This window comes from Sinocyclocheilus grahami, unplaced genomic scaffold (assembly GCF_001515645.1).
Source record: "Sinocyclocheilus grahami isolate Dianchi unplaced genomic scaffold, SAMN03320097.WGS_v1.1 scaffold848.1, whole genome shotgun sequence".
NCBI lineage: Eukaryota > Metazoa > Chordata > Actinopteri > Cypriniformes > Cyprinidae > Sinocyclocheilus > Sinocyclocheilus grahami.
This window is the reverse complement of record NW_015506027.1, coordinates 286,686-307,636: the sequence shown is the minus strand read 5'-3', so window position 1 is coordinate 307,636 and position 20,951 is coordinate 286,686. Positions and strand designations below refer to the sequence as shown.

Below are 20,951 nucleotides of genomic sequence, written 5' to 3'. Positions count from 1 at the left end.
AAAAATTTGCCGGTATCAACAAACAACAAATTAAACGACTTTTTGTTTGCATAATCACTAAAACAATAACATTACCAATGATGTTCAGATTTTAAATGACAACTTGACTGACAACAGTTTAATAGCATGTTGAAACCTCTAATGTAAATGTTAAAATAAAGCTTTGAAGTTTAATAAAAAGGTAAACCTCACATTTCAGCCTTTAAATAAAGAAAAGATATGTCAAAATGATAATTGATTAATACATGATTGTGTATTTTATCTGCTCCATAAATAATTCTAGATAACTTATGTGGATTCTACACATTTAAACAATTCATATAAGCTTGTTTTTCATCAACCGGTCAATTTACTGCAGGGCATGCAAATTCGGTCAGTTTTTGGCCAGGCAGAAACTGCACACACGCTGAATGTAAATATAGGTCTCTGTAAATCCACTTGCTGACAGTAGGTGGCGCTTATTGAAAAGCTGAATTAGAGCTGTTTCCCTTAACCTCCTTGGACAAAGCAGTATTGCGATTAAGAACACTTCCTTTAGGTATTACATGGAGCGAAGATGAAAACAAAATGCCATCAAATCGTTTCTCAAGACAATCAGAACCTTCAGAGGTACAATCATATAATTAATTAATTCATGTATTCATTTGTACAAATCCCTTAGCACTCTTTTAAATCCTCCCAGCTTTTCTGCCCTGTTTTCACTCAAAACGAAACTACTCTGCGTGCTGTGTGCACGTGAGACTGTTACTGAAAACTGTGCTTTATGCTGGATAGTATTTATTTATCGCGAGTTGTTCAAATCGCGGTAATATAATACGGTTTTAATGATAATTAAAAGATGAAACGGTAATACTAACTGTGGGGAATTTTATCATGATTTATCATCAAACTGGTAATCGTTACATCCCTACCACCTATTGAGGAACCCTGCTTTAGATGATCTCAATTGTACATTTTTGCAATATGTTGTTGTGTTAAATGCAGTTGTGTGAAAAGCACTGTTATTTAATAAATAATGTATTTGTGTTTCTTCAGGTCAGAGTGTCAGTCAGCGTGGTATACACATGGGCATGTCAGAGCGTCCCTATGTATTGGGTAGAGAGGGAAATAGACCACGTCCAGTGAGGCAGGACTCTTCCTCATCTTACACGCATATAGATGATAACCACCCTGCTGATAAACTCAGGTTTCTCTATTAATCTCATTTGATTGATTGAACTGATTTTTTTTTTTGGTAATTTTTAGTAATGCAGCATATTTTATGTCTGTTTTGTCACTTAATGCAGGAAACTTAAGGAGGTGCACAAACGTTTGAATGAACTAAGAGAGCTTGTTCAGTATTATGAACAGACATCAGATATGGTGGTGGACACAGTAAATGAGAATGTGAAGGAAGATGATGATGAAACAGAGGACGGTTCACTTTTTGAGGCCATGTTTGATTCAGAGCAGGAGAACCATGAACCAGTCACTAACATCAGGTACAGAGTAGTCACTTCAATATAAAAATTGTGTGTACAGTATTGAAAGTTTGATGGACAACAGCAATAATCATTAAAATACTGTTTTGAAAGTGTTAGCCACAAAATTTAAACATTTATGTGCTAACATGAGACTGTGTGAGAATCCAATTCCTGCTTTAATTTTAAAATGGTCCACTCCGCATTACCAGAAAGAGTGACTAGGGCTGGGTTGACAATATTAATTAATTGATTTGAATCAACCTTCATTTTGATGAACCAATATCAGTATTTCCCATACGTTGATTTATTTGTGGTGGCCCACCACAATATCAACAGTGACTGCCACAAATAGATTTTCCAAAAGGCTTTGACTTTATTGAATAAACATGAGCTCTGCACGTTTCAGTCAAAATGCGGCACTGGTGTTTTTATATGAACCGACTGTCTTCAGAAAAGTTGTAAAGTTATGTAATTTTTAATTCATCTTTCATATAATGCCTGATAGCTTTCATGTACACAGTGCTGCTTTGTGTACAGCCGTTACTGGGAAACTGCTATTTCTGCTGCTCCAAAAGCACCTCCTGTTGGCAGTAGGGATATGCCGGTATCAAATTTTCATGTTGTGATTAATTGCTAATGCTTTTATCACGGTATTGAAATTTAGTTGCAAAAAAGTGTTGTCATAATACATACTGAACAATAAAGAATTAAAACAGTATTTGGTGCTGTGATGAACACCATAGTGAACACACAAATATGAATGGCTATTTAAATCATTTAAAAATGTTTCAGAAACCGAAAGTAGCACAGCTGCTTTGATTACAGAGTTTGCCGGGGTAACAGCTGCATTTCTGCTGTTCAGCGACATCTTCTGTCAGAGAATTACAAAAATTAAATTTTTACCTATCCTAGATGACCTAGTATGTTAATAAATCTGTCATAAAAATAATTTTTTATGAAACACAATTCAACAACGAATTGGAGTAGAAACTGAATTATAAAATTAAAAAGCTGATTTAAAAATGGGCTCATGTACAATTTAAATGTTTGTATTCAACTAGTTTTTATTTTGTTGATTACATTTAAAAATAAATTGCAATTAAATTTAATATTTTGGATTCTGTTTTTAATTGAAAACCTCTAACATTATAGTATGTATCAACTGACAGGGTTATCTGTAGAGTTTACAGCATTAGTTGAGAGATGAGATACCCAATATACAGTGGGTACGGAAAGTATTCAGACCCCCTTAAATTTTTCACTCTGTTATATTGCAGCCATTTGCTAAAATCTTTTAAGTTAATTTTTTTTCCTCATTAATGTACACACAGCACCCCATATTGACAGAAAAACACAGAATTGTTGACATTTTTGCAGATTTATTAAAAAAGAAAAACTGAAATATCACATGGTCCTAAGTATTCAGACCCTTTGCTCAGTATTTAGTAGAAGCACCCTTTTGATCGAATACAGCCATGAGTCTTTTTGGGAAAGAGGCAACAAGTTTTTCACACCTGGATTTGGGAATCCTCTGCCATTCCTCCTTGCAGAGCCTCTCCAGTTCTGTCAGGTTGGATAGTAAACGTTGGTGGACAGCCATTTTTAGGTCTCTCCAGAGATGCTCAATTGAGTTTAAGTCAGGGCTCTGGCTGGGCCATTCAAGAACAGTCACAGAGTTGTTGTGAAGCCACTCCTTCATTATTTTAGCTGTGTGCTTAGGGTCATTGTCTTGTTGGAAGGTAAACCTTCAGCCCAGTCTGAGGTCCTAAGCACTCTGGAGAAGGTTTTCGTCCAGGATATCCCTGTACTTGGCCACATTCATCTTTCCCTCGATTGCAACCAGCCGTCCTGGCCCTGCAGCTGAAAAACACCCCCACAGCATGATGCTGCCACCACCATGCTTCACTGTTGGGACTGTATTGGACAGGTGATGAGCAGTGCCTGGTTTTCTCCACACATACCGCTTAGAATTAAGGCCAAAAAGTTCTATCTTGGTCTCATCAGACCAGAGAATCTTATTCAGGTGTTTTTTAGCAAACTCCATGCAGGCTTTCATGTGTCTTGCACTGAGGAGAGGCTTCCATCGGGCCACTCTGCCATAAAGCCCCAACTGGTGGAGGGCTGCAGGGATGGTTGACTTTCTACAACTTTCTCCCATCTCCCGACTGCATCTCTGGAGCTCAGCCACAGTGATCTTTGGGTTCTTCTTTACCTCTCTCACCAAGGCTCTTCCCCCCCGAGAGCTCAGTTTGGCCGGACGGCCAGCTCTAGGAAGGGTTCTGGTCATCCCAAACGTCTTCCATTTAAGGAATGGAGGCCACTGTGCTCTTGGGAACCTTAAGTGCAGCAGAAATTTTTTGTAACCTTGGCCAGATCTGTGCCTTGCCACAATTCTGTCTCTGAGCTCTTCAGGCAGTTCCTTTGACCTCATGATTCTCATTTGCTCTGACATGCACTGTGAGCTGTAAGGTCTTATATAGACAGGTGTGTGGCTTTCCTAATCAAGTCCAATCAGTATAATCAAACACAGCTGGACTCAAATGAAGGTGTAGAACCATCTCAAGGATGATCAGAAGAAATGGACAGCACCTGAGTTAAATATATGAGTGTCCCAGCAAAGGGTCTGAATACTTAGGACCATGTGATATTTCAGTTTTTCTTTTTTAATAAATCTGCAAAAATGTCAACAATTCTGTGTTTTTCTGTCAATATGGGGTGCTGTGTGTACATTGAGGAAAAAATTTTTACTTAAATGATTTTAGCAAATGGCTGCAATATAACAAAGAGTGAAAAATTTAAGGGGGTCTGAATACTTTCCGTACCCACTGTATATCCAGAAAAATTTATATAAAATCAAATTCATTAAATCTGTGTCAATATCCAGCTCTAGTGTGTTGCAAAAAGAAAAAGTCTTAGGTCATGCGCCGTGCCAAAACATTGCCAGTCACAGTTTCAGCGTGGGTAGTCCAATCTTGAATATTTGTCTTCTCATTGCGTCGTCTGTGTGATTTAAAGGATACACGTTGCCTCTGCTTCTGTGAGAATTGTCTTGTTGAAGGAATCTGAAAATAACTGGCTGCTTTTCTGTTGTTGTTAATTGAGGGCAAATTAGAAATAAAATGTTTTATTTTCGTAGAAATCCAGCCCAACCACAGACTCCAAGTAACTGGATGGACATGAACAGTTTGGGGAAAGCTCACAGTGCCTCCAATAATAGAGATGGCCGTCTGAACACAGAATGTGAAATCAATAACCGCTCAGCAACCAACCTCCGCAGTCTCAACGTCTCTTCATTCATAGGTCAGACCTCACAACCTTTCAAGTCTAGAAATAGTCTCTGTTGTGCAATATCTGTCGACACAGTCGGTCTTTGTGTACATTTATTAACCTAAGATTAAAAACAAGCTGTGCTGACAAAACTATCAACCTATTAACTATTTATTTTATTTTCATTATCACTTTAGAATGCCAATTCAATCGGGACAGGCCTTGTGATGGTGTTAAAGATGAGGGTGATGATGAGGCACTGGAGGAAGATGATGGGGCAAGAGGAGGCAGAGACTGTGACCGTTCAGGCTCTAGTCGTAGAAGCAGTCTAGGTGGTGACACAGATTATGCTCAGAAAGTTTGTCGTCTTCAAACAGCCAAACAGAAACTCCGACAACTCCAAGAACTGGTGGCCATGGTGCAGGTGAGCGTCTGGAGCCATGAGGCTGATGTGAGGTTCTGGTTATTCATAATGCAGAGCTGCCAACCTCTACACAGACTGCTGAGAACATCACATCTGTCAAGAAGCAGCTAACAACACTTTTTGTTAATTGAGGGCAAGTTAGAAATAAAATGTTTTATTTTCGTAGAAATCCAGCCCAACCACAGACTCCAAGTAACTGGATGGACATGAACAGTTTGGGGAAAGCTCACAGTGCCTCCAATAATAGAGATGGCCGTCTGAACACAGAATGTGAAATCAATAACCGCTCCGCAACCAACCTCCGCAGTCTCAACGTCTCTTCATTCATAGGTCAGACCTCACAACCTTTCAAGTCTAGAAATAGTCTCTGTTGTGCAATATCTGTCGACACAGTCGGTCTTTGTGTACATTTATTAACCTAAGATTAAAAACAAGCTATGCTGACAAAACTATCAACCTATTAACTATTTATTTTATTTTCATTATCACTTTAGAATGCCAATTCAATCGGGACAGGCCTTGTGATGGTGTTAAAGATGAGGGTGATGATGAGGCACTGGAGGAAGATGATGGGGCAAGAGGAGGCAGAGACTGTGACCGTTCAGGCTCTAGTCGTAGAAGCAGTCTAGGTGGTGACACAGATTATGCTCAGAAAGTTTGTCGTCTTCAAACAGCCAAACAGAAACTCCGACAACTCCAAGAACTGGTGGCCATGGTGCAGGTGAGCGTCTGGAGCCATGAGGCTGATGTGAGGTTCTGGTTATTCATAATGCAGAGCTGCCAACCTCTACACAGACTGCTGAGAACATCACATCTGTCAAGAAGCAGCTAACAACACTTTTTTTCTTTTTCTTTACCTTGCTTCCTAATCAAGTTTTTTATTAGTAAACCTGTCATTGTATGTTATGAATACTGATGGCTCTTGGATGAATTGCTTCTGTTCTTTTTTGTAAGTTGTTTTGGATGAAAGCATCTGCTAAATGCATAAATATAATATCAATGCAAATATAGTGTGAGTGTAGCTTGTATAAGCAAACACTTTTTTTCAGATTCTCTTGTCTGCTTTCTTTATTATGCTTTCTTTTGCCAACCTGTTAAAGACTGTTTCTATTTGTCTGTTAATGTTACTGTAGAGTGATGATACAGATGGTACTACAGCTAATGAGGATGAGGGTTTGCAGCAACAACCCAATAACACCCGAGCAACAGCTCCCAAAGGCCAGAGAGACATCGCCCTCTCTGAAAAGACTAGGTTAGTGTATATTTCTCATATGAAAATTAGATATTTGCTTGCATTTTCAGTTCATATTGTGTTGTTTGTAAACTTGCTTTAATATCATGCTGTAGCATGTTTTGCAAAGTGTCTTTTGTTGAACAGCTTGTATAATACCTGTTTTTTTAGAGAGAAATTATATGAGGAGAAACTCAAGCAGCAGCAGCAGGAACTTAAGCATCTACATGAAGAGAGACGGAGACTGATGGAGATTCAGGGCAAGATACAGGACTTACAATGGGCTTGTCCTGACCTGCAGGTACTTCAAATGTGCATTTTTTTTTGCGCAGGTTACTCTCATAGACACAAACAACTGCTGAGACAGTCTTATTTAATTTAATCATGTGTCCTGTCAGTCGTCTGTGAGCAGTAGTGTCAGTGGACAGATGAGGAAGATTCCTGCAGCAGCCTCTACTCCTGCTCCTGTACCGTTACACTCCTCTTCCTCCGCTAAAGCCAACACAAGTGGCCTCAAACCCACCACTGAACCTCCTCCAGTTACTGTCACTGACAATGAGGTTAGTGTGCATTTGAAATAGCAGTTTTGCTTACTTTCTATATCAGGAAGGGATAGTTCACCCAAAAATTTAAATAGTCATCTTTTACAGTATGGTTGTTTGGTCCGCACCCGAGAGCGATTTCTGTATTCACACCTGTTCAAAAGATCCACACCAAGGGAGCAAATGAACTTAAGTTAGATTCAATCGAACTAAACAAGACAGGTGTGAATAAACCCTCAGATTTGTTTGCAGAAAGGTGAAAGAAGTCCAAGGTTTATTTAAATTCATTTTTATCAAAGGTTTTTTTGTTTTTTGTGTTAGCTGTGGTCGGAGATGCGAAGGCATCAGATGTTGCGTGAGGAGTTGAGACAGAGGCGGAAGCATTTGGAGAGTCTGATGGCAGAACAGCAGAGGAGAAGCACACTCAACGATTCTTCATTCAGGAGTGACACACATGAGACCCAGTCCTACAGCCGTGATGAAAGGTAACACATGGCCTTGACAACTCATGGCTTAGTGTTTCAAAATGTTTTAAATATGTGCTGCGAGGATTGAATTTGTTTAAAGGTGCTAATCATAATTTTTCTATCAGAACCGTGGCCACCTGGGGTGGTTCGACACAGTGTCCCCTTGGTGATGATGATGATTACTCCTCTGAGGTGGGGGCTGAGGAAGATGACGATGATGAACATGATGAGGGAGAGGAGTCCAGTTCCACCGATGAGCTGCATGCTTGCTCCATTCAAAAACAACGCAACTACAGCAGGAATAACAGAGATGGGTAAATGCACATGCACACGATACTATACTATACTATACATCAAACCCATCAATTATTAACTGTCTTGTCAATTCATGCAGTCTGAAAGTTCACAGGGAAATTAATGGGAGTCCTTCCCCCCGTGGGTCAAGTGGTCGCCCTCATCAGCAGCCGCAAACTGAAAGAGGTAGTTCCAGTAGAGCCAAGCGGCAAGAGAACCTGCGATGGGCGGCTGATCTGTCTCTCTCTGAGGATGCTGCACCAACACACTGGCAGGAACAGATCACACACCTCCAGAAACAGCTCAACTTCAGCACTACCATGTGCCAAACCTTGCTACAGGATCAACAGGTCAGAGAGTCTACAAAATTAGGGATACACAGATGTATCAGCCAATTGTTTAAAAACAGCCAATGATCTGAGCCGATTATTTAAAAATTCAAACAATAAATGTTGTTTTGAAGCTCTTAAATGTGGTGTGACAGATTGCTGTAGTGCCTCAGTTCAAGTGGCAGCGCACTTCTCTACTTGCAATCAGAATGTTTGAAAGTATGTTGAAAGATACAGTACAACCTTCTGAAATGTATCATGTCTCATGTAATCACTCGATCAGAGTTTCAGCTGTGGAAAGACATAAATAAAACAGCTTGTGATCTTTGTCACAGTATTTATTATAGTTGCATAATAGTAATGTACCAAATGAGAGGGTTCCCTGTGTAATTTACAGCATTAGTTGGTAGAAATTTTGGTTACACTTTGTTTTAAGTAGTCCTTGTTACAGTGTAATTATACATTTAAGTACCGATAGTTATTAATTAACTACATGTACTTACTATATAGTTAGGATTAGGGTTACTTGCATGTAATTATGCATAATTTATAGTTATTATATTAGTAAGTACATGTAACGTGTAACAAGAACACCTCAAAATAAAGTGTTACCAAATTTTTTTTCTTCAGGAAAACCAAATTGTCAGATATAATTATATTGTATTGCCATTAGTATTGACATTCGGAATTGGCAGATACATTTAGTATCATTGCATCCCTATACAATATTTTTTTTAACTTAATTTTCTTACTAACAACTTTTTTTATTTCCTCTCATCTCTAGACTCTTTCATACATGCTGCAGGCTCTACTCACAGGCCCCTATGGTGTTGTATCCAATAATGGGACCTCTCAAATCCCTCTTATCATGCACCAACTAAACCAGTGTTACACACAGCTGGCTTGGCAGCAGAACAATGTCAATCGGTGGGTCTTTAGACTTTAAAATAATAAATATCAATTGGTAAAATAATTTTTTAAGCATGAAGAATGAGGTATTTACTGTAGATACACTACAGTTTAAAAGTTTGGGATCTGGTTTTTTGGAAGTAGTTTTGAAAGTAGTCTCTCCAAATGCTCCCTAAATCTGCCTTTATTTAATCTAAAAGGACAGTAAAAACAGTAATAGTGTGAGTAGCATTACAAATAACTGTTTTGTATTTTAGTATCTTTTTAAACCGTAATATAAAGAACATCCTTTATTTGAAATAGAATTGTAAATGTCATTGTCTTTTGAGAGGGTATTTCTTTCAAGAAAAAAAAAATACTGACTCCAAACTTTTAAATGGTATTGTTGGTCTAAACTTAAAGCAAGCTTTGGTTTCATTTGTTATAACTTTTAAACATTTTTTTTCTCCCCTCTGGTAGGTTGAAACAGGTTCTGAATGATCTGTTACGGCAGCAGCAGAGTCAGTCATTGTCAGGACGACAACAACATAAAAATTTTGGTCATGACTCTGCATCATCTTCTCTGTTCGTAAACTATCCTCCTGTGAATACACTCAATATGCCTGGACTCCCAAACTTCTCCAGTTTCCCAACTGGTATGTCTGTTATCTATTTGTAAAATTAGGGAATTTCATTAATTAAATTAAAATTACATAATTCCAGGTGTATAAATGTTTAACTTCTAAACTTTTTTTCTTTCTTTCGTTCTTTTTTTTTTAATTTTTTTTTTTTTCTTCCTGGCATTAGGCTTTAATTTAGGTCTAAACTTAAAGCAAGCTTTGGTTTCATTTGTTATAACTTTTTAAAAAAAATTTCTCCCCTCTGGTAGGTTGAAACAGGTTCTGAATGATCTGTTACGGCAGCAGCAGAGTCAGTCATTGTCAGGACAACAACAACATAAAAATTTTGGTCATGATTCTGCATCATCTTCTCTGTTCGTAAACTATCCTCCTGTGAATACACTCAATATGCCTGGACTCCCAAACTTCTCCAGTTTCCCAACTGGTATGTCTGTTATCTATTTGTAAAATTAGGGAATTTCATTAATTAAATTAAAATTACATAATTCCAGGTGTATAAATGTTTAACTTCTAAACTTTTTTTCTTTCTTTCGTTCTTTTTTTTTTAATTTTTTTTTTTTTCTTCCTGGCATTAGGCTTTAATTTCAGTCCCATATTTCCCTCTTCAGTAGGAGATTTTCAGCAGAACCAGGCCAGTTCAGATCAACGGCATGATCCAAACATATCCCTCAAAACGGAATACATGAGTTTCCCCCCTCCACTACAGAGATCTCCATTGAATAATGCAGAGAAACGGTATAAATGTGTTTCTGTATTTTGGATTAAAGTGATATAATCATAATTATATTAATCGCAGTCAGGTGAAAATGCAAGAATTACCTACTTTGTGTTGCATAAACTACAAAAAGGAAGAAAAACTGTGCCTGATCTTGTTAATTTTCCTCCCTTTACAGGTTTCAGTCTCAACCTGACAATGTGCCCGATGCTAACAACTCTAGCTGGTTAAACTCCTCTCTGAATCGCTCTGGTCAGAGAACCACCCTCACCTCTGACCATCAAAGTCAAATAGAGCAGAACTCCCCTTCCTCCTCTCCTGTCCCTCACCCTTCCACTTCCCGGGATCTTTCTTACATACCTGACTCCCAGGAGTCTATAAGCAGCCTTCCAGACAGGGCAGATCCAACCATTGTCACCAAGACTTTCAGAGCAGGACGTAAGGCTGCAGCACAGGCCAGCCTGGCTTCTAGAGACAAGACCCCCAACACAAAGAGCCGCCGAAGGAGAGGCAGGGGACAAAAGGTCACAGGTGTGTCTTTATTTAAAGTTGACAAACTACAAACTTAACAGCCCATTAAAAAGCAAAGTTTATCTCGGTCACATTGAGTATATGGATTTTTTTTTTTAATTAGGCTAAAGAAAACTTAGTTTAAGTCACCCAGTTCAGCCAAATGGAGTTCAGTTTTGTTCTTCTCACTTTCAGCATCTGTGGACAGTGACAGTGCTTCGAGTGACTCTCATTTTGATCAGGACAGAGAGCGCTCCTCTCAGGTCAGACACAAAGATCTCAACCAGGGTCTGCTAGACAAACTCACACAGGAAAAATTGGACAGCAAGACCAAGAACAGCAAGCCAAATGACCTATCATCTGGTATGCCTTTTTATAGATTCTGCTACAGATATTATTGGATAAACTAAACATATCAAGTAGAACTATACATATAATGTAGAACTATGAGAAGTTGAACAGTCTTGTTATACAGTGTACACTAGGCTACTGTATATTCTTCAACTAGAGAAGCATCTGCCACAACAGTATAGCAAGAAAACTGACTTTTCTCCATTCTTATTTAATTTGAACATCATATGTCCATATAATTTGAACATCTTATGCTCCCTTTGCCCTTATATTGTTTTATAGTGTTACTCATTAATTTCATTTTCATTTCTGTTTTTGTTCACATTTCATTTTGGGTTTTGTGCTTGGTTTCTTCACAGCATATGCTTGGAGAACACCTTTTCTCTCTAACAGAATTGCATGCACTGAAGTCCCAGGTAACTCCCAAGTTCATCAGCTGTTTGACCTGCTAACTACTTGTTAACATTTTTTTTATCGGCATGTTTCCTTTGTGTAATTTCTCTTCTCCTTTTCTAAACTGCATCGACTTGCATAGGAAGTACTAAGTGGCATTTTAATTAATTTAAGCAGGCGTTTTAATTTTCAGGGCACAGAATCTCTCGCGTAGATATAAATTTAGAAACGGAGTTGTATAATGTTAATTTCTATAGTCCAGTAGCATTTCAAAACATTGGCAAATTTGGGGAGAAGAAATGGGAGTAATCTGCTGTTATTCATAACACCATTAACATCATTATTTTTTGTTATGGATGTTTTATCGGCATGTTTGGGAAGTTGTGGCCTAATGGTTAGCGAGTCGGACTCGTAACCCAAAGGTTGCGAGTTCGAGCCTCAGGTCCGGCAGGAATTGTAGGTGGGGGGGAGTGAATGTACAGTGCTCTCTTCCACCTTCAATACCGCGACTGAGGTGCCCTTGAGCAAGGCACCGAATCCCCAACTGCTTCCCCGGGCACCGCAGCATAAATGGCTGCCCACTGCTCCGGGTGTGTGTTCACGTTGTGTGTGTGTGCACTTAGGATGGGTTAAATGCAGAGCACTAATTCCTAGTATGGGTCACCATACTTGGCCACATGTCACGTCACTTTCACTGTCACTTTATACCTTTGCTTTTGAGTTGAAGTCACAGAACTGTGGATCTGAAGATGGTGTTGAGTAAAAACATCTCTTAAATTTTCTTGAATGTTAAGTGAACATAGTGTTTTTGAACGTTGTGTGAAGTTCAAGTACTAAAGGTCTTGCTAATGATGTACTTGAGGTTATGTAAAACATGTTTGCGTACATCTTTAGTTTTTTGTATGATTAGTTTGCACATACAGCAGTTATTCTACTGTTGACAGTAGATTGTCTGTGTTCGTCTTTCATTTTGTTCTGTCTGTGTTTATTTCTTTTCTATTTCTTTTCTCTAGATGTGAGCAGTGATTTCTCTCTGTTTGAGGCCCTGAGAGAGACGATCTACTCTGAGGTAGCAACGCTGATCTCTCAGAATGAGTCTCGCCCTCACTTCCTCATCGAACTTTTCCATGAGCTTCAGCTGCTCAATACAGACTACCTTCGCCAGAGGGCCCTCTACTCACTACAGGTACAGTACACAACAATCAAACTTGTGCACACTTCTACAGACACAACAGGCTCGCACGAAGACTGGATGGTTTTCCACAATTTGTGTTAATTGTGTTGGAAATCTGCAAAATGGATTTAAATGGAAAATGAGTTCCTCAGACATGAGAATGTTGAAAGAATGATCAGATTAGCCAAATGTACAAAACAAATATGCAGATGGCATGGGATGTTATAATGATATATACAGCTCTAAAAAAAAAAAAAGGAAGAGACCACTCCAAATCAGCATCTATTTCAACATCTACATGTATGGCAGCCATTCCATTCCAGTGTCTGTGGACAGTGCTCCATGCCACACAGCTCGGTCAATCAAGGTGTGGATGGTGGACCACTAGATCAAAATCATGGCCAGCCAATCTCCAGACCTGAACCCCATTGAAAACCTCTGAACTGTGATCAAGAGGAAGATGGATGGCCACAAGCCATCAAACAAATCTGGGCTGCTTGAATTTTTGCTCCAGGACTGGCATAATGTCCCCCAACAGCAATGTGAAAGACTAGTGGAGAACATGCCAAGACGCATGAAAGTCGTGATTGATAGTTATTCCACCAAATATTGATTTCTGAACTCTTCCTAAGATAAAACATTAGTATTGTGTTTAAAAATAAAAATTATCATGAACTTGTTTTCTTTGCATTATTTGAGGTCTTAAAACGTATCTTTTTTGCCATTTTCTGCAATTAAATGCTCTAATCCCCAACTGCTTCCCCGGGCACCGCAGCATAAATGGCTGCCCACGGCTCCGGGTGTGTGTTCACGTTGTGTGTGTGTGCACTTAGGATGGGTTAAATGCAGAGCACTAATTCCTAGTATGGGTCACCATACTTGGCCACATGTCACGTCACTTTCACTGTCACTTTATACCTTTGCTTTTGAGTTGAAGTCACAGAACTGTGGATCTGAAGATGGTGTTGAGTAAAAACATCTCTTAAATTTTCTTGAATGTTAAGTGAACATAGTGTTTTTGAACGTTGTGTGAAGTTCAAGTACTAAAGGTCTTGCTAATGATGTACTTGAGGTTATGTAAAACATGTTTGCGTACATCTTTAGTTTTTTGTATGATTAGTTTGCACATACAGCAGTTATTCTACTGTTGACAGTAGATTGTCTGTGTTCGTCTTTCATTTTGTTCTGTCTGTGTTTATATCTTTCTATTTCTTTTCTCTAGATGTGAGCAGTGATTTCTCTCTGTTTGAGGCCCTGAGAGAGACGATCTACTCTGAGGTAGCAACGCTGATCTCTCAGAATGAGTCTCGCCCTCACTTCCTCATCGAACTTTTCCATGAGCTTCAGCTGCTCAATACAGACTACCTTCGCCAGAGGGCCCTCTACTCACTACAGGTACAGTACACAACAATCAAACTTGTGCACACTTCTACAGACACAACAGGCTCGCACGAAGACTGGATGGTTTTCCACAATTTGTGTTAATTGTGTTGGAAATCTGCAAAATGGATTTAAATGGAAAATTAGTTCCTCAGACATGAGAATGTTGAAAGAATGATCAGATTAGCCAAATGTACAAAACAAATATGCAGATGGCATGGGATGTTATAATGATATATACAGCTCTAAAAAAAAAAAAAGGAAGAGACCACTCCAAATCAGCATCTATTTCAACATCTACATGTATGGCAGCCATTCCATTCCAGTGTCTGTGGACAGTGCTCCATGCCACACAGCTCGGTCAATCAAGGTGTGGATGGTGGACCACTAGATCAAAATCATGGCCAGCCAATCTCCAGACCTGAACCCCATTGAAAACCTCTGAACTGTGATCAAGAGGAAGAGCACGAAGACTGGATGGTTTTCCACAATTTGTGTTAATTGTGTTGGAAATCTGCAAAATGGATTTAAATGGAAAATGAGTTCCTCAGACATGAGAATGTTGAAAGAATGATCAGATTAGCCAAATGTACAAAACAAATATGCAGATGGCATGGGATGTTATAATGATATATACAGCTCTAAAAAAAAAAAAAAGGAAGAGACCACTCCAAATCAGCATCTATTTCAACATCTACATGTATGGCAGCCATTCCATTCCAGTGTCTGTGGACAGTGCTCCATGCCACACAGCTCGGTCAATCAAGGTGTGGATGGTGGACCACTAGATCAAAATCATGGCCAGCCAATCTCCAGACCTGAACCCCATTGAAAACCTCTGAACTGTGATCAAGAGGAAGATGGATGGCCACAAGCCATCAAACAAATCTGGGCTGCTTGAATTTTTGCTCCAGGACTGGCATAATGTCCCCCAACAGCAATGTGAAAGACTAGTGGAGAACATGCCAAGACGCATGAAAGTCGTGATTGATAGTTATTCCACCAAATATTGATTTCTGAACTCTTCCTAAGATAAAACATTAGTATTGTGTTTAAAAATAAAAATTATCATGAACTTGTTTTCTTTGCATTATTTGAGGTCTTAAAACGTATCTTTTTTGCCATTTTCTGCAATTAAATGCTCTAAATGAGAATGTTTATTTGGAATTTGGGAGAAATGTCAGTAGTTATAGAATGAATCAAAAATTTTCATTTTACTCAAAAACATACCTATACTTTGTAAAACTATTAATTCATCTTCACAGGTCCTGGCTTTAATACCAAAGGGCTATTTTCACTATATCAGTAGATCTCTTTTCGTAGTTGTGTGGTTTTCTTTTGTGATGACTGCATCTGTTTTTAAAGTAATAATATAGTTATAATAATAATAATATATTTCATTGTTGGCTCTGACCACCAGGATATTGTAACGAGGCACCTGACCGAGAAGAGCGTGGCAGATGAGCAGGCATCTTCATTGGGTCCGACTGTATGGGCCACAGGCTCCCAGTCAGAGCTCACACCTAGTGAGAGCTTGGTTACCAGCGACAATGTGAGACACATGCTCACTCATCTGTTTTTTTTTTCTCTCTCTTTAATTATCACACAAGCTAATGTTGGCTTATGATTCCAGGATACATCTGAGAAGATTGTAACAGTTAAGTCCAACTCTGTACTGAAGAGGGTAGCAGATAGAGACTCGATGGACAACGAGAGCCTGCTGTCCACCTCTTCCAACCTTGAACCCTTTGCTAGTGATGACCTGGGTAAGAAGACAGAGCTGTATGCATCATGCCGAAAACACATTGGATGGGTTGCTTACCACAATCATGCTTGCTTTGCTGGGCTGGGACTGTGCTGGTCTGAATCCTGTTGTAAATCTCTTGAATACTATTATGTTTCTCTTTCTCTCTCTCTATCCATTGATTTCCTTTCTGCTCCTCCAGGTAACACAGTAATTCATTTAGATAAGGCATTGGCCAGGATGAGGGAGTATGAGCGCATGAAGCTGAGGGCTAAGTGTAGCGCAGATAACCCTGAGCACAGCCCTGGCGCTGCTGCTGGTGCCGCCTCAGCACTCACTCAAGGTACTGCTGTGAACACTCTCGGACTGCAGATTAGACCCAACATTCTGTTGCAAGTGCTTCTAACTGTGTGTCCCTACCAGATACAATGCAACAAGTTTCCATACACAATCAATTCAATGAGATTTTCGAGCATAGAAACCAAACAGCTAGCAAATGACTGATCAGAAACATATTGCGTTGCATCTGCTTATGATGGACTGTGACTTCTAATCATGGCCAGTGATTCTCTGTCTAGAAGGAATAATCCAGGCTTTTTACAATCTAGCGACTATGTATTCACACTTGTGGCAGTCTCTTGATTTTCAAAGGCTGCAACTTTGACGTGTCCTTCAGTGTGGTTTAATACATTCTTCTACCTAGAAAACAAGTCCCACTTGAGAAGGATAATTTGATAATTAATTTTCCCATTCATTAGGTTGAAAATAACCTGGAATATTTCTTTAGTCTGAGAGTTTGCTATTAATGATTATGGGGATGTTTATATTTAGCACTGGCTAAAGCTCTGCTTGCTTTAAACGTACATATAATGAATGCTTGGGTTTTATACTTCAAGTAGACCTAATTGCGTTATAATGCATTTTCTGTGTATGTGTGTCAATGTCTGTTTGATTTTAGGTGCAGGACATTCATCTACAGATGCACATTGTCCTCAGATTGACACACAACAGCTTGACAGACAGATCAAAGCTATCATGACAGAAGTTATTCCTTTCCTAAAGGTGAGCTTGCTCTACTTTTCTTTTGAAATGTACAAATAAATTAACCATCAAAGCAGCAGTTCATAGACCTGCTGATTTGCTTTGTCTTTCTGTCAGGAGCATGTTGGGGAGGTGTGTTCACACCAGCTGCTCACATCTGTGAGACGCATGGTGCTCAAACTCACTCGGCAAAATGACGAAAGCAAAGAGTTTGTTCGGTTCTTCCACCGACAGCTGGGCGGCATCCTGCAGGTAAGCACATTTGTAAAGTTTTAATTTGTTTAAATGAGCTGTTAATTAATTAATACATTTTTAAGTTTACTGTTTTTGTGTTTTTGATATCGATATTGGTATCAAAAATTTAGAAACTTCCCTGTTATATACATTTTTGGCATTGTAATAACCTTATATCCAGCAACAACAATGAAATATAATTACTCCTATTGTGCACACATTATGAATGAAAGTTTTTGTGAAGAACAGTATTGCGCTAAAATGTAGTCTATGTAGGTAGTCACTACTAGCTGGATCACAGCCTGCATTTCATTATAAATGCTTGAAGTGTAATAATGACCAAGATGTTGGTTTTGTGCACAGGACTCCTTGAGTAAGTTTGTTGGGCGGACGCTGCAAGACTGCGGTGAGGACCTGCTAGTAGAGATCTCTGAGATCCTCTTTAATGAGCTTGCCTTCTTCAGACTGATGCAGGATTTAGATCAGAACACCTCCAAAAGCAAACACCGAACCAAGAGGCGCTCTGATCTAACATCTCCAAAACACTCACCTCACACTGAGGTAGGCTTGAGTGATTAATCATCGTCATGTGTCTGGAACAATGCTTCTGTGTTTGAGTAAGTAGAATGATGAGTGTGTTTTTTATTTAGGAGGCGAGAACTCTAGAGAGAGAAAATACATTCTCCCCATCATATTTTGATGAAGACAGAGTAAGTTATGATTGTTGATACACTTACAACATTCACATTAAAACACTAAGCAGCTACACTGCTTCTTAATCTAAAGCCCCACTGTTAGCTTGCAGTATCAGTATGAAGTGACGAGAAAGATTGAGGAAAACACCTTCTATCGGTTGTCCTTACTGATTTCACACAACAACAAAACAGCAGCTGTTGTTCAACTATTGGTGTTTATGATTTTTTTTAAATAAAAATAATAAAGTCATAAATTGACTTTAAATGTTTTTTTTGTTGTTGTTTTTTTTAATCCTTAGGATCAGGATGAGACTGAGCAGGATGGGATGCTTCATGAGAGGGAAGAGGACAAGGAGAAAGATGCACAGAGCAGTGAAGCATCTGAGGTGGAAGAAGAGGAGGGAGAAGGGCTGCCTCTTTCTATAAGTAAGTTTATCTGAAACAGGAAAAATTAGCTTGCCTTTGGAAAAAAAAATACAGTACCGTTAAAAAAAAGAAAGAAAAGTGGGTCACTTTTGCTTACCATGGCTGTTTATTTGATCAAAAATATATTATACTGTACTACATTTCTAGTTTCCTATTTTAATACATTGTAAAATGGAATTTATTCATTTTGCGGCCAAGCTGAATTTTCAGCAGCCATTTCTCTTCACATAATCGTTTAGAAAATCTTTTGACTTTTGATTAGTTTAGTGTTTCCTTGCTGAATTAATTTTTTTTTTAAAAAGTACAGACCCCAGAGTTTTGAACTGTAATGTAAAAATGTAGGGATGCTCCGATTGATCGGCTGGAGATCGGTATCGGCATCGGCCGATAATCACGTTTTATGACTCGATCGGTACTCACTATACTTGGCCGATCTCACGAACCGATCGCAATTTGATGACGTCAATGCGTGACGACGTACATGATGCGTGGGGACATAAATGATTTGGTGCCGCAGTCATGTCATCGCTGGTGAGGAAATGCTATTTCGAGAAACAATGAAAAATTTGCTATTTTTCATGTTTTGCATGATGATATGATGAATGGATGGTTCATTTTTAACAGCACATTCAGTGACGTTAGAGATGATCTGTGCCTCACTGCACATGTCTGTGGCGCGTTACGGCTCCACGGGAACTGGAGCTGATTGTGGCAGCTCTAGTCAATGCTTGTTTATACCGGCCAGCCACGGCACGTTTCTGAAGCGGCTCTCCGTGCTGCTTAGCTAAAAATAGACTTTTGTGAGTTGTCACAGCGTGGAGGACCGAACAAAACCTTGTCGGAGCAGTAAGGGTTAACGGTAACATTACACGCTGATCATGGGCTGCTTTTAAATGAACATTTATTTATAAAACAAAGTATCTTCTTTGAGTAGGCCATATTAGCCTACTCAATAGCATTAACACAGGCTTTACTCCTTTCAAACTTTATCTGGAATGTCACCGTTTCTGTCACTGCAACTTCAGGCGAACGAACACATTTTTTTTCATGAGGCAGACGATTTTGTGTGCATTTAAAAAAATTTTTTTGTTAATGTTTGTATCATTTATGATTTATTTTATCCACCCGCGACCCACCCGCAAATAATCAGAATGCGTTTTTTATTACCCGACCCTCGGATTATCTGCAGTGCCCGTGGATATAGGAAAAGCAAAATATGTTTGCTGCGTAAATCAGATGGACTTACTGAAAATGCGAATTCATTCTCTGCCAGCAAGAGGTGCTTTAAAGCGGGAGAAACTGAGGTTTCCCCAGTGCGCCCGATGAAACCGTCTATATAAAGCTTGAAGCATCAGAATCGGCATCGGTATCGGCCGATCACCATGACAAGAAATCGGTACTCCGTATCGGCTGCAAATCACCGTTTCTGTCACTGCAACTTCAGGCGAACGAACACATTTTTTTTCATGAGGCAGACGATTTTGTGTGCATTTAAAAAAAATTTTTTGTTAATGTTTGTATCATTTATGATTTATTTTATCCACCCGCGACCCACCCGCAAATAATCAGAATGCGTTTTTTATTACCCGACCCTCGGATTATCTGCAGTGCCCGTGGATATAGGAAAAGCAAAATATGTTTGCTGCGTAAATCAGATGGACTTACTGAAAATGCGAATTCATTCTCTGCCAGCAAGAGGTGCTTTAAAGCGGGAGAAACTGAGGTTTCCCCAGTGCGCCCGATGAAACCGTCTATATAAAGCTTGAAGCATCAGAATCGGCATCGGTATCGGCCGATCACCATGACAAGAAATCGGTACTCCGTATCGGCTGCAAAAAACCTGATCGGAGCATCCCTATAAAAATGTTATGTTGAACTATAATGTTAATATTTTAAGTGATTACATAATGTTATTCCTTTTAAATTGGCGTTATGGAAACGCCATCTAGGGTACATTGTATGCTTACTTTTCTACAGTACCTAGAGTGTTTGCTGGAGGTTGTCCATCTTATCGCCTAACGGTTGAGACTGTTCTGTAATAATATTTGACTATGATAAGAATCTGTTTGACTTGTGTGTTTTGTGTATTGTCTTTTTTACTTTAGGCCTGTCTAAAGCAGAGACACAGGCTCTATGCAACTACGGCAGTGGAGAAGATGAAAATGAAGTGGAGGAGATGGAGGAGTTTGAGGCTGGACCTGTTGAGGTGCAAACATCATTACAAGCCAGCATGGACAACACTAGTGAACACAGCCAGGTGTGTTGGCATTTACACGAGAGAGCCAGTAATCTGACTTGGCTCAGACAAATGACAAACACACTAATAATAACCTGTCGTGTTGTTTTAGGGCTCTGCCTTACGAAACGAAGCCCCCCAGGAAACCAAATCAGACTTAGAAAACTCAGAAAGCAGCCAATGTATGCCTTTTTAATTTCTTCTTATACCATTAACATTCATTGAGATTTATTGGGGTATTTACACTCCACTCATTGAATTTTGTCTCCCTTTTTCAAACAGTGATAAACATTAAATCTGAGTCCAAAGACATGATTCAGCCTCCAGAGGAGGGCAGAGAGGAGGCAAAAACTGGTTCGGGAGATGAAAGACGGGAGGGGGAGGAGGAGGACTGTACTCTTTCTCTACCCCAGGAAACTCCACAGAGCTCAGATACAGCCAGTCCTGACACAGAGTCTCCAGTCATGATCAACACTGATGTATGTCTCATTCTTCTCAGCAAACAT

General features: G+C 39.3%; 1 protein-coding gene across 1 annotated transcript in view; it reads left to right on the top strand.

Annotated features, from left to right (window-relative positions):
• pcm1 (pericentriolar material 1) overlaps positions 1 to 20,951 on the top strand; it is a 37,535-nt gene that overhangs the window by 14,967 nt on the left and 1,617 nt on the right. The window contains exons 10-37 of the mRNA XM_016247678.1: positions 1,036 to 1,186; positions 1,287 to 1,481; positions 4,600 to 4,763; positions 4,928 to 5,154; positions 6,288 to 6,406; positions 6,557 to 6,686; positions 6,784 to 6,945; positions 7,249 to 7,412; positions 7,520 to 7,708; positions 7,789 to 8,038; positions 8,802 to 8,944; positions 9,795 to 9,970; positions 10,122 to 10,281; positions 10,440 to 10,792; positions 10,967 to 11,134; positions 11,482 to 11,538; positions 12,529 to 12,701; positions 15,490 to 15,621; positions 15,703 to 15,835; positions 16,016 to 16,156; positions 16,772 to 16,875; positions 16,972 to 17,106; positions 17,452 to 17,649; positions 17,739 to 17,798; positions 18,083 to 18,209; positions 20,315 to 20,466; positions 20,558 to 20,627; positions 20,728 to 20,924. Of these exons, the coding sequence (XP_016103164.1) occupies positions 1,036 to 1,186; positions 1,287 to 1,481; positions 4,600 to 4,763; positions 4,928 to 5,154; positions 6,288 to 6,406; positions 6,557 to 6,686; positions 6,784 to 6,945; positions 7,249 to 7,412; positions 7,520 to 7,708; positions 7,789 to 8,038; positions 8,802 to 8,944; positions 9,795 to 9,970; positions 10,122 to 10,281; positions 10,440 to 10,792; positions 10,967 to 11,134; positions 11,482 to 11,538; positions 12,529 to 12,701; positions 15,490 to 15,621; positions 15,703 to 15,835; positions 16,016 to 16,156; positions 16,772 to 16,875; positions 16,972 to 17,106; positions 17,452 to 17,649; positions 17,739 to 17,798; positions 18,083 to 18,209; positions 20,315 to 20,466; positions 20,558 to 20,627; positions 20,728 to 20,924 (4,430 nt within the window). The remainder of the gene's footprint in view (positions 1 to 1,035; positions 1,187 to 1,286; positions 1,482 to 4,599; positions 4,764 to 4,927; positions 5,155 to 6,287; positions 6,407 to 6,556; positions 6,687 to 6,783; positions 6,946 to 7,248; positions 7,413 to 7,519; positions 7,709 to 7,788; positions 8,039 to 8,801; positions 8,945 to 9,794; positions 9,971 to 10,121; positions 10,282 to 10,439; positions 10,793 to 10,966; positions 11,135 to 11,481; positions 11,539 to 12,528; positions 12,702 to 15,489; positions 15,622 to 15,702; positions 15,836 to 16,015; positions 16,157 to 16,771; positions 16,876 to 16,971; positions 17,107 to 17,451; positions 17,650 to 17,738; positions 17,799 to 18,082; positions 18,210 to 20,314; positions 20,467 to 20,557; positions 20,628 to 20,727; positions 20,925 to 20,951) is intronic.